The sequence below is a fragment of the Lingula anatina genome, chromosome 3, assembly GCF_051362555.1.
Source record: "Lingula anatina isolate TDL-2025a chromosome 3, LinAna3.0, whole genome shotgun sequence".
Classification (NCBI taxonomy): domain Eukaryota; kingdom Metazoa; phylum Brachiopoda; class Lingulata; order Lingulida; family Lingulidae; genus Lingula; species Lingula anatina.
This window is the reverse complement of record NC_141769.1, coordinates 3,674,802-3,688,060: the sequence shown is the minus strand read 5'-3', so window position 1 is coordinate 3,688,060 and position 13,259 is coordinate 3,674,802. Positions and strand designations below refer to the sequence as shown.

Below are 13,259 nucleotides of genomic sequence, written 5' to 3'. Positions count from 1 at the left end.
AAATTTGTATTAAAATACAAACGTGTTTAAGTTTGTTTAAGCTTGTATTTTTGTGGATGACATTATACGCATTAGTCATATTTAATAAAAAGTTATCGGTAAAAATTCCAACTGATCATGCAAAACATGAAATGAAATTGCTTGTAATTTGTTAATCTAGACTTTTAATCTAGACTTTGATTAAGTTTCTTTATTATTTAGGTTTACCTGGCCTTAGAGGTCCACCTGGTCCCCCTGGTCTCCCGGGCGCCGACTGCGTTCATGAAGATAGCTACACTATACACGATGAAGCACCTCGCTATAGCCCAACAGATCAATCAGGTTTTAGAGGGTTTTCTGTGTATTCTGCTTTATATTCAGTATCGGCGAATATCTTATACTATACACAATAATAATACAATCGACTAAAAAAGTTCGGAAACATGAAATTGTTTTTCAATAATTAAAAAAATATCATGCATTTGGAAAACCTTCAATGTGTAAAAAGGTAGCAAATGGTGGGTGCATTATCCATCAGCATTTGGTTAAAATATTTACCTAAGCTCATTTGGTTATTTTATAATTATTCAAAATAGTGATGCTTCCAAATTTTAGCTTGACATGTATGAATATAATCATCAGAAAAATACACACGGTGTGAAGCTGACATAAACTGATAAAAAAAATTAAGATATTGCATACTTTGTCTATCAATTTGATGTGTTGTTCTGTTATGCGATTTTCGTCACAATATATATATATATAAATTCAAATGTCAACAAAATGGTAATTGTCATGGATAAATACTCTTTCCAATTTCCAATTTTTAGAAAATCCCAAGCAGGAATGGCGTCTCCGTTTGGTAAATGGTGGAACGCCATATCGGGGGCGTGTTGAAATCTTAGTGGATGGCCAATGGGGTACCGTGTGCGATGATAACTTTAATGTCAAGGCCGCCAAGGTAGTTTGCAAGCAGCTCAACCTCCCTCATTCTAGCCCAGCTGTCCATGTTGGAGCCCACTATGGTGCGGGCGAGGGGCCTGTTTGGATACAAAATGTCTCCTGCAGCGGCACAGAGGCCAGATTGGACCTGTGCCAACACAGTGTGCGGGGTGGTATTTCCTGTTCCCACCAGAGGGACGTGGGGGTTACCTGCTTGTAACCAGGAAACGTTTTTCGTCGATTTTAATCTTAAAAGAGGATAAAGTGTAACTATATAATGCTTTGGTCTTATTCAGTAAAATGAGCAAAACAAGTACATATTTCTACTTCATGAAAAGGAACAAAAGTAGTACATATTATCACAATACTGACTGTCTAAATATATATCCGTTTGTAATGGCAAACATTAACGAAGGGTGGGACGATGCTTTATTTTCTTTTAGGCTTATGCATGCGAAAAATTAACTTTTTGGCGATGTTAGTTTTTTTGTTTTAGATTGGTGCAGTTGGGACAGGAACATGCTATTTCAATATTTAATAAATGTTTGTGAAGAAAGCATATGCCTTTTCTTTTTTTACCCATTAAATTAATTTCACAGGAAAATGTTTACTGCGTATATTTTCCTATCTCTCATACCCAGGAAGTAATGGTACCACATCACGATTACAAATTGTATTGTTTCCTTCGTTATGTCATGTCTCCACCAAAGATGACTTTTGAAGTGAATATTTAACTCATAGAGCACCACACTTCCTCGTGAACAACAAAGAATAGTGCCCTAGTTGTACATTTGTACGTGTGTGTGTGTGTGTGCGCGCGCGCATGTAATAGGTCCTGTAACTCTGAACAGATGATAATATATAGAAATAAAAAGAATAAGTAAAAAAGTCACATGATTTGTATAATTTTGTCGCTATTTTCCCCAATTTGCTCGTGCCCTGGTGGTATGTATGTATGTATGTATGTATGTATGTATAATAAGACCTCCCTGCCCCTCTGAACAGATGATGATATGTAATAATGAAAAAAAAAATTAGGAAAAAGTCACATAATTTGTCGCTATTTTCCCCATTCTAATTTTGACACTATACATACATGTACATGTATACATATTGTGATGAGTGGCTTATAACTTAAGTGTGTGTCCACGAGAAAAACCAAACCAAATGTAGAAAATGCGGCAAGGTGGGGGTGAACGGATTTACATCATATTTGGTGTGTTTGAACCTTTATATGAACAATATCTGAGGCTGCAATATTTCCTGAAAAAAATCCCTACTTACAGAGATATGGCCAGTGACAATTTGGGGGGTTTATCAACCAAAAATTCTTCTGAAAAACAGGGTTATATTGATTGGCCTTAAAGTTTATACAGGTGTCACCAAATGATTTAGTTTGGTGATATATTATAACGTAAAGATAGGGGATTAAAATGATATACACTTTTTCCACTCTCTTTGTTTCCATGGTAACAAACCAAGCGTTTTTCTCAGGCCTACAAACCACATGCTTTGAACACCCCCCTTCTATTTTTGACAATATCTTCATCTTCACAGGTCTTCGGGGTAAAGCGTGTTCAGGACTAACAGATAACTCATTAATCTATTTATACATGAAATCAAAACTTACTGCTGTTCTACAACTTGTCCGTTGTAACAGATAGAACATGACCTAATTTCTTCATTTTTCGTAAATATATCCGAACACGTATATCGGTGCACTGAACTTCAGCCATCTCTTTCAAGTCAACGAATGGTTTAAAACACTGTTATTGAACTTTTTATTTTCATTTTACCTATTCTAATTTTTTTTCTGGTTAAAACAAGCATCTAACACATTTTAAAACCATGTGAAACTAATGTATTAACGTCAGAACAACACAACGTCATTATCCAACATGGCGGAAATCGCAGACTGTTTGTTTACAAATCTTCCTCAACGAAGTCGTATATCATGTGGTTTATACTCTGTCTACAGATATAAAAAAACATGTAGTGTATTGAAAAATTGCAACAGAGATATTAACAGTCATCTTCGTCGCGTTTACGTGAAGCAAAACAGCGTGAGTTACGAAAGCACACTGATTCTTGTCAGGTGTGAATTCTTTTGTATCCGATGACAGCAATTGGACTTTTTCAAGTATCTTTGGGAGAATAAATGGGTTACACCATGTGACCAGCACTGGGATATGGGCATGGTTTGTGCTGGAAACCATCCACACGGGAAAACGAGCCTATAACGAAATATGTCATGGGATTAACTTGCAGATGTCAGTGTAGACAAAAAGCCATTTGAATATACTGATGCCACTTGGTTCAGGTAAGAAACGGGTTTGTTTGTATTTTAATACAGGCTAAAATCCAGAAAAAAAGTTCACTCAGAAAAATGATCTAGGTGTAATTTTTTAATGGTAAACGCTCCATTTTTTTAAAAAGAAAAATACCCCCTTTCAAATAATGAAATTGCAGCCTAAGGACCTGTGATAATTTTATCTTTTAAGCTATATTTGTGTGGGTATTTATGTAGGTTTAATGGTACTTGGGTAAAATAAATTTAAGGGTAACAATTGGAATTAGATTGAAGCTAGGGCTGGTCTTGGCAAAATTGCTACGCTCATCATAATTAATATTCTAAACCATGCCTTACTTATAAAACATGGACAAATGGGATAATAATTTATTTTTCATCAATGTATCAATTAACTTTCAGATAAGTGTTTTCATGTGTCTATAGTAAGCTATATTTATATTTCAGGCATATTTGAGAAGTGTTATTTGACACACAGTGATCTTATGGTCAGCAAAAGAGTCCAAAGTCTTGCAGAAACTGAAACTAGTGTGGAAATGATGGCTGTTGTAAAAAGGCATGTATGTAAATGAAAGCCACAATATAACAAATGCTGAGGAGATGCATGAGGCCCTAGTTTCTGCAGTTGGAGCCATTTTCTACATCCAGCTAGACAGACATCTTCCAAACCTGCGTGGACTGGAGTGTCCAATTACAACAATTTAGCTTTCTTGATTCCTACAACATGAGAAAAGGTGTCTTCCTTCCTTGAGCAGTTTTAACTTGAGTGATACTGATGTTAAAGTTAATTTGGGTTTTTCTGAGGCAAATATGCCAACTGGGACTATACCAAGCAAGATCACAAACAGGGAAATTTTTTCTTGTCCAGAGAAGTTTTCTCTGAAATCTTTTGCTACTAAGACTGAAGAGTATTTGTAAGGTCCTTTTTTAGACCACAGTTATGAAATGTGCCAAAAAAAAACAGCTTTTGATCAAATTAAAGTCTAGTGGGCCAACAATCTGACTAAAGAAAAACTTAAAGCACATCAGCTGTGAGAGAACTCCACCCTCTTGAATATCTCACTGAGTTACACAATGGATGAGCTTTAAAGTCATCTAAACCTTTGAAACTATATTCAAATAAAGTAAAGGAGTTTTTACTGAAGGAGTTTAGAAGGGCACAAGAAACAGGCCAGCAGAACCTAGCATTTGTGAGCATGAAGATGAGATTGAAATGTCAGTAAGGAGGGTTACAGACTATTCAGGAAGAAAAAATCGGCAGTTATTTTTTAATGTATTAAAAACTTTGATGTTATGAGCTGTAATGTTTGATACAAAACTGCAAAGATGTTTCATAACACCAGGATATATTTTGCGGTTGTGTTAGTTTTGCTTTTTGAATAGAAAATTATCTTGTTTTGCTACATTATGATATAGTTTGTAATGATCACAACTAATGTTGCACTGCTTTGCATGTATTGCTATATTATAATTTTGTGATTTTTTTATTATTTGTAATTATTCATCTGAGACAACAATAAACTAAATTGAATAATTTTTTAGTTACTGTATGCTCATAAATAGTCACCAAAAAGTGGTGTGGATGATTAAAAAAAAACTCTTGATAATTGAAAAAGATTTGTTCTGGCTTTGCTATCATAAATACTATGGCATATCCTGATCTCAATATGATAAATATTGCACCAAAAAGAAATCGCTACTAAACTAAGATTTTAATTTGTATTCACCAAATTGATGATATTAAAAAATATATATATATATTAAAATTATCTTGTAAACTCTCAAGTTAATTGCCAGTGCCTATCCAAAGTAACAGAATCTATGATTTATTTCCTCTAAATTTTTTGTCCATATAAATTAAGAAGTCCATATATGGCAATTTACAAATATGAAGCCCAGTGACCTTGACCTACTGACCTGATATTCATTAGTACACACCCACTTTCCATGTTCACCAGCCCTATAAATTTAGTAACATCATTGTAGAGCAAAATGGTTTAATAAATTAATCAAACCTATCGTCTACATAGACTTGAATGAATCCACCATGATTTTTTGCCTTAAAAATGGCCAACTTTGGAGGTATTTTTCAGTACCTGTTTTAATACAGCAGTAACTTTTGAAACTTGATTTGGAATGACCCATATCTGCCTAAAATATTCATGCAGTTTTATAGCTGTAAACCCTGTGAAGATGGAGATATATGCAATTAAAGATGGTAGTATCAAAATTGGACTTTGGGGGGAGGGGTGTTATAAATGGGTGTGGCTCGCCCAAGCAGGGTCTTATCTGAATTCTACATATATCTGTGGCAAGCCAAATGATTGTTTTCAATGATTGTAAGGTCTAATATTTTTTAGTTTTCTCCATTTTTGTTTAATTTACACAAAATATATCATTATTTTTCCAAGGTAAAAATGGAGTCTCAAAGAGGCTACATAAGCCATGACTTATAATAGGCTATAATTCTCTGAAGAAAGGATATTTTTGGGATTCCTTCCTAACTCATGAATAACTTCCTAATATGCCTCCATACAACAAATTTGGTTGAAATCCGCTGACCCCCACCTTGCCACCCTGGGCTGGTTCTCTCGTGGACAAGCTCTTAAGACTGTCAGCGACTGCTGCCAAAAAACTTTTAAAAAAATATAATATAGGATTAACTCCTTTTGTGCTAAAAAGACCTGACATGTTGTAGAAGGAAGCATATAATGAGCAACAAGATAAATAACTGGCAAAAATGACCTTTGAACATCCGTCATGTGAGAGTCAAAATTTCCGTTATTTCGATATATATTTCAACACAGTGCGCGGGGATTCAGTCAATCGTTTTTTAAAAAGTTATTTACTTCAAAAAGAAAATATGAATATAATCGGTTCAAAATTTTTCATTTTATTAGTTATTATCCACTTTGTTCAAAGTCAGCCAACGACGGAATATGAGGTAATGCATTCTGAAAGAGACGATTTCGTGGAAGGAGCAGATCATCGATGGAATCTCCTACTTGCCCAGGAAAGAGAAGCGTTTTCTGAAGCTGAAATTCTGGTGAGAAATTGTTTGTAATTCGAAAAGTGTTACATGGATGACGATTATTTGACAATACTTTACACCTCTTAGTTATCTTTCATGCTAACTGCTACTGAAATTATTGAAATATTTTATTTTACAATTTTATTTAAATGCAAAAATACGTATTTTTCGTTAAAAGTCGAAAGATTCATGAAATGTCAGTAAATGGTGTTTGGGGTAAATCTGAAGCAAGTAAAATTTTACGTGATGAAGGAAAGACATGAAAATTGAACAGATTGAGAAGATCTTAACAGGATGTTCATTGTTATTACTCACACAAAATTCATACCACGCTTTTCTTAAAAAATAAAATAATAGCCTACTAAAAGCTGTAAGGGGGCAATTAACTACGGTGCACGCTCGGCTGACTGCAAGTCAGGTCAATCTAAATCTAAATCTCTGGATCGATCTAAATCTCTGGGTATGCACCCTAAGACTGCCATTCTTAATGGTAAAACTACTGATACCGACTGCCGGGGAAAAGGAGGGGGTGGGGAGGGGGTTCTTAGAAAGCCATGTGTGCAAACGCATCTGCAATCGACGTAATGCTACCCCCGCCTCCCCCCTTCCCTCACCTTAATTTTAGGAGACGCTTTTAAACTGAAATCCTGCTTTTATTGGCTCCATACCCAAGATTTTCCTACCCCCAAGTCTGTTCTAAATTTAACAGCAGTACAGAAACTTGTTGTAAATGAAAAATAAACCTCCAGGATCTTATTAAATTGACTCTGACACCAAGGGCATTTAAACCTCCACATGCAGTGTTTTCACATTGAAACTTGGCCGCTCGCAGTATGTGGCCTATTGTTTTCTTCCTTCATTTAATTTCAGCAGCGCTTCTTTACATTAGAATCCGGATTTATCAAACAGCACCAGCTTTAGGTCGTCATTGAACTCGTGACATAGGGTCCATTCCGACAGATATTTGGATCGATCTATCTCCCTTGGGAGTCTCACTAAAGTGCTGTCAACTTGACGGGCTTAAATGTCTGTCACGGTTAGCAAAGCTGTTAGGGGGTAATTATCTCTACCACCTAGCTGATTCGGTAGGCGTGCCAGACATTTAAGTCGGTAAGTTGACAACAATTTAGTGAGACTCCCCAGGGATTTAGATCGATCCAGATGGGTCGATCTAACAGGATCGGTCCATCTCCACGAGGTCCCTCAATAAATTGCTCTCAGCCCAAGCGGCTTAGACGTCTGGGACGCCCACTAAAGCTGCAAAACGATAGTTTATTACCCCCTGTCAGCCTCAGCAGGCGTGACAGACATTTAAGCTGCTCAAGTTAATTGCAATTAAGCGAGAATCCCCTCGGTGATATGTCAATCCAAAGTTAGTACAACAGGGTCTGGAAATGGCCTCTCATACAACTGTGTGTGTGTGTGTGTGTGTGTGTGTGTGTGTGTGTGTCACACGCCAAACCCTATTCCGGCAGAGTCTAAAACCGCCTAGGCACAATGCACAACTGGAAGTATTGCATTGATTGTTAACAGCATTAGTCAATAGGTCCTGTTTATGAATTTCTAAATTATCGGTTTATATGAAATTGCCATTTTGTTGCCTCGTTCCTGATCTATAAGCAAGAAAAAGAGAGAGGATGTGAAAGAGAGAAAATTGTTTAATTTTTCTGCGTTGATCTAAAAAAACTAAACAAGTATTTATATTATATGTATAATATATTTATATTATATTATATTTATATTATATTATACTCAGAGAGCGCAGACCTCCACCAAGTCACTATTTTCATTATTTACATGTTTTATTTATCAGTTAATTAATAAACTTAATTCTCATTTTCTGAATTATTGAAATTTCACCGATAACTACATCATCTGTGGAGTGATAAGCAAAAAATATGCTAGGTTGGCCCTATTGTAACGCGGCTGTTGAGAAGTGTAGGCCTACCTTACAATACATGACTTGCTTATGTAGATATCTTCAACAACAAGCTGAGTGTGAAGTAGTTTGAATCTCGGAACTAAGAGTGCAGACAGCTTCAGAGAGCATTTTATTTAATGGGACTATTTATTAAGAGTCCCATCTTTATTACCAATCAGACTAGTTCACGCGCCGTTACGTGTCCATTCAGAGCGGAACACCAGACTTTATTTAAACCACAGAGACATCTACCGGTGTGATTGCAAAGTAATCTCAACTAACGCAACAGGCCTACGACTTAGCACGTCGTTACACTATCTCGCAATGCTGAGAAATCCTTTGTAAAATTCCTTAATCCAGCTGGTGATCCGAATCACCACCGACACCTGATCATTTTTAAATATACCCATTTCTGAACTATCCTCAAAATTTCATTAAAAAAATATCCATGACAAACAGACAAGCGGAGGCGGAAACATAACCTACTTGGCAGAGGTTACTTTTGAGAACTCAAAAGAATAGTTCCCTCTAGTTCCCTGCTTAAGCTGTTGCTTTTGCTTGTAGTGCATTGGTTTGTTAATCTACGTAAAAAATATGGACGGATTTTTTTTTTCTTTTTTTTGATAAATTATCTTAGAACTTCTGACATGATGAAATTTTTTTAGAACTTAGAATCCAGTAGATACTAATTGGTATATATCATCAGAAAAATACACACGGTGAAGTAAATTGCTTCATTGATGAAGAGAACTGCGCTGGACGTCTCAGCGGTGATATGCACTCTCTGAGCACTTCTCTGATTTTGTAGGGAATCAAAAGAACTCTTCATGAATTCCGAGAAGAGAAAAAAATCCTAGAAGAGAGAATAAGTAAAGTGGAGGCCACAAACAATGAGTTGCAATTAACGGTTTCTCGCATAAACGAGACGTCACTACCGCCCATTCAAGGTAAGAAGAAAAGGACTCATTGGCAGCTTTTAAAGTAAATTTCAATATTTATGCCTAACGTGTTCAAGGAAGTTATGTTAAAATATGTCACGTACAGCAGAAAAGAAAAGAAGTATAGATGCTCTAAAAAATACCAGATAATTTTGTAAAATGTACGATTTTGGAAATCACTATAGCCGTAACTGTTACAAAAACATCATTATGATTCTTAAGCTTTACCTCTGCAGTAATACATAATACACATGTACAACCACAACATGGTATTTCATTTTTGTTTTTTTTTTTTATCTGAACTCATCCATACGGAAAGATGATATGTTTTAGCAGGGGGGAAATAGACGTTTGTGGGCCAATAAATCTATCAATATTTTTGAAATTTGATTTGACTTAACTTGTTTTTATTGTCCACTAAAAAAATTAAGCAAAATTTAGAAATTTGCTGCTAATAAAATATATGAATGAAGATATGGAAATGCCTGTTTAAAGTCCAGCCTTCAATCTCTACCCCTTCTTGAACTTTTAAAATGTCTGTTGAATAATAACAATCTTAAAATCTACCATTTTATTTAAGGCCTCTATCTTATAACGAAAAGGAGGTAAAAATTTGTGTTGTTTTTTTTAATTCCATGTCCATAAACTAAGTCTACCACAACAGGAGAGAAATCAATAACAATCCACTTAAGCCAATGTCTCTTTATATCATGTAGGTCCTCCCGGTCCTCCAGGCAATACAGGTCTCCCTGGTCAACCAGGTACAAAAGGTCCAAAGGGGGACAGAGGCCCCCGAGGGGACCCTGGTCTTCATGGTAACAATGGAGAGACGGGACCCCAGGGGTCACCGGGTCTGCGAGGGGCTCCTGGAATTCCAGGTTCTCCTGGATTTAACGGACCCAAGGGTTCCGGAGGGGAACGTGGTACCCCGGGTTCACCAGGACAACCTGGTCCGAAGGGAAGCCGCGGGAAGCCAGGGCCAAAGGGTAACCGCGGAGATAAGGGTGGTGAGGGGCCACCGGGTGGCACTGGGCCGGGTGGACCCCGTGGAGAAGCCGGTAGTCCTGGACTAAAAGGTGATAAGGGAGAGATCGGTGGTCAAGGAATAAAAGGACAGCGAGGGTTACCTGGATTAACTGGCCTGCCAGGAGCACAGGGTGTAAAAGGTGACGCCGGATCGAGAGGACCGACAGGTTTGCCAGGTGTACATGGTCCAAATGGGGTGCCAGGTTCAAAAGGATCAAAAGGAGACACTGGAGATATTGGATTGCCGGGGATAAAGGGTGAGCCCGGCATTAGAGGAACTAGAGGACAGAAAGGGGAACGAGGTATCCCAGGGCCCGCAGGTCCAAAAGGTAATCAAGGTAACAAAGGGATGAAGGGGGTCAAAGGAGCCATGGGACCGCAAGGCCCCAAAGGGCAAACTGGGAGGTCTGGTACGATGAGCAAGGGCATCAAAGGAGAGGCTGGACCTCCTGGTAGACGGGGAATGAAAGGCGAAACGGGTCCAATCGGACCAAACGGAATCCCAGGGCGCCCAGGACCTGCAGGTGCCAAAGGATCAAAGGGCGTTAAAGGGCAGCAAGGGTCAGCAGGACTAAAGGGTGAACGCGGAGTTGCAGGCGCTCCAGGCCAGGCAGGGACTCCTGGTGCCAGAGGCCCAAAAGGCCAGAAAGGTCAAAACGGTTCTCCTGGTCCCCGAGGCCTGAAAGGGACACCTGGAATACAGGGCCCTAGAGGACCACAAGGTCCACGGGGTCCACAGGGAACAAAGGGGGCTCCAGGAGCGAGAGGACCCAATGGTTCAACCGGTGCAAAAGGAGGTCTTGGACCCCGTGGTCCTACCGGACCAAAAGGCCTCCCAGGTGCAGTAGGGTTGAAAGGGAGCCCGGGGCCTCGCGGGCTGTCAGGAGCAGCAGGGCTAAAAGGAGCAAAAGGAGCCCCCGGTCCTAGAGGTTTGAAAGGGGCAAATGGTTCGAAGGGGAATCAAGGACCACGTGGAATGCCTGGTCCTAAAGGAATTAAGGGTTCTGCAGGAGCCAGGGGCAGTACTGGGGCCAAAGGACAGACAGGTCAGCCTGGTACCCGTGGTCTTAAAGGTTTGCGTGGGTCACCGGGGCCTAGGGGACCTCCTGGTCCAAGAGGGGCAACTGGACCAAAGGGCCTCAAAGGAGATAGTGGATCAGGGTCAACTCGACGTGAGTTGCCTTTTCGTAAGAAATTTAACCTTGTTTACATCTATTTGTCATAACTGAGCATATTTGCAAAGAAATAAGTTCCGCAATTTATACAAAGTGGAATAATTTCCAGTTGAGATAAATTAGCCTGGTACCTTTGCGTTCATTGACTTAGTTTATCAGTTCACCTCTTTTTCTAACCCGAGTATGGTACTGTAGTATTTATTGTTTATAACTCAGTGATATCAAATTGTTGTAATTTAAATAAGGCTTATGTATTTGGAACTTAAAAACTTGAATTTTACCCTGCAGTTATCCGTCTGGTCGGTGGCAGAGCATCCTACCAGGGGCGAGTTGAAATCTTCCACAACGGCCGATGGGGGACCGTGTGTGACGACAGCTTCAGTACCGTAGACGCCAGAGTGGTCTGTAGACAACTAGGCCTCCCATACGGCAGAGTGACAGTTCAGACCTCTGCACGCTACGGAAGGGGCAGCGGACCAATTTGGTTGGATGACGTCGGCTGCCGAGGCACGGAGGCTAGATTAGAGCTTTGCAGTCACAGGGGTTGGGGCACCAATGACTGCAGCCATAGTGAGGATGTCGGCGTGACCTGCAGATAAATAGTTTTCGTGACAATACAAGAAGACACGTGAACAGTGATTTGAGAGGTCAAAAAGCTGCAACAATAGGCCTACTTACTGCATGACTTTTAAAACATGATTTTGCGAATAGGCAATTTATAAGTGCACTGCGTACGTACTCCAAGACAACAAAATTTGCGAAATGCAGGACATTTCTATGTTCTAGGCTGGCCTAAATGTTGTAAAAACTTTACTGTCTTTATAACGATTTTTTTAAAGTTTTATAATTATATGTAAACGCAGGGAAAATGTCATTTTTAAAAGTTGAGATTTGATGTACATTTGAACCATAACGACAATAGTAGATAGGTAAAACATTAATGCCATTTTAATTAAACCGCCATAAAGTCTGTTCTTACTAATACATTTGAATATAGTAGTTAAATCTACAAATGGGATTTTTTACATAAAATATACCCAAGATTGTTGAAAAATTACTCCTGTTTGTTCAACCGAGATTTTGCAAATTAATAGTAAACAAAATAGCTAAGCTGAAATGAATTGCGTATTTTTTTTACTGCCAAAATGGTTCAATTATTGACCAAACAATTATTAAAACCACTACAAGTGGGTTTTTGAGTTTTTGAAAATTGGCATGCAAAAACATGATTTATTGATTTTTGTGTGGGTGTTGGTAAAAAGTGGTTACAATGTGCACAAGATGAGTTTTATTTTTGATTGAATGTCTTAGAGAGAGGAATTTGGATTAACATTTTATTTTTCATATGTATATTGTTTAAAAAGTATCTACACTGTAAATAGATGAGAGGAATAAGCACATGTATAATAAGGTGACTGTTAACTGAAAGTTTGCTCCGAAAGATAACATTTTGTATTTAAATATGTTTGGAGGATAACATTTTTATGTTGAAAGGGATCCTAATAGAATATTTCAGCTTATTTAGGGTTTGAAAAAACCTGTGTGAAACTGTTCTCCCTTGAAACCCTTCCCGTAGTTGCATTAAATATTGCCTTACAATACCCATAAATTCTTTAGGTTGTGACACATACCAGTTGTTTCCATGTGTCACCTACAAACTTTGATTGATCAGACTGGATATAATTGTAGAAATACATTGAAAACACGAAGGTCATTAAACCCTCTTCTATTTGTGCTATAGACCAAGCGGAAATGCAATAAAACATAAAAAAAAGAGTGGCAATTTGAGGTAAAATTTGGTCCCAGCAATCTCGCACTGCTTAAGTGGAGCATTTCAGTGCAAGTGAAGTTATTAAAATATTCTATGATTTTTATGTGGGCCAACACATATTAACAACCGTTTCTTTTCAATGTTAAAATAAACAGAATTGGTTGAAGA

At 38.1% G+C, this 13,259-nt stretch overlaps 1 protein-coding gene and 1 long non-coding RNA gene across 2 annotated transcripts; both read left to right on the top strand.

Moving 5' to 3' along the window:
• Positions 1-2,061: 2,061 nt before the first annotated feature.
• On the top strand, positions 2,062-4,770 carry LOC147762793 (uncharacterized). Its single transcript, XR_015333466.1, has 2 exons — positions 2,062-3,241; positions 3,677-4,770. It is a non-coding gene; the product is annotated as an uncharacterized LOC147762793 (long non-coding RNA).
• Positions 4,771-6,019: 1,249 nt separating this feature from the next.
• LOC106152533 (uncharacterized) lies at positions 6,020-13,049 on the top strand. Its single transcript, XM_087008803.1, has 4 exons — positions 6,020-6,275; positions 8,990-9,128; positions 9,836-11,317; positions 11,609-13,049. Exons 1-4 carry the CDS (start codon positions 6,093-6,095, stop codon positions 11,917-11,919), a joined length of 2,115 nt encoding a protein of 704 aa, XP_086864929.1. The 5' UTR covers positions 6,020-6,092; the 3' UTR covers positions 11,920-13,049.
• Positions 13,050-13,259: the final 210 nt, after the last annotated feature.

Bases quoted from the DNA above. Each gene is read 5' to 3' on its own strand.
- LOC106152533 (XM_087008803.1), top strand. From the start codon at position 6,093: ATGAATATAATCGGTTCAAAATTTTTCATTTTATTAGTTATTATCCAC. The intron at 6,276-8,989 runs GTGAGAAATTGT...CTGATTTTGTAG, and splicing joins TTTCTGAAGCTGAAATTCTG to GGAATCAAAAGAACTCTTCA. The intron at 9,129-9,835 runs GTAAGAAGAAAA...TATATCATGTAG, and splicing joins GTCACTACCGCCCATTCAAG to GTCCTCCCGGTCCTCCAGGC.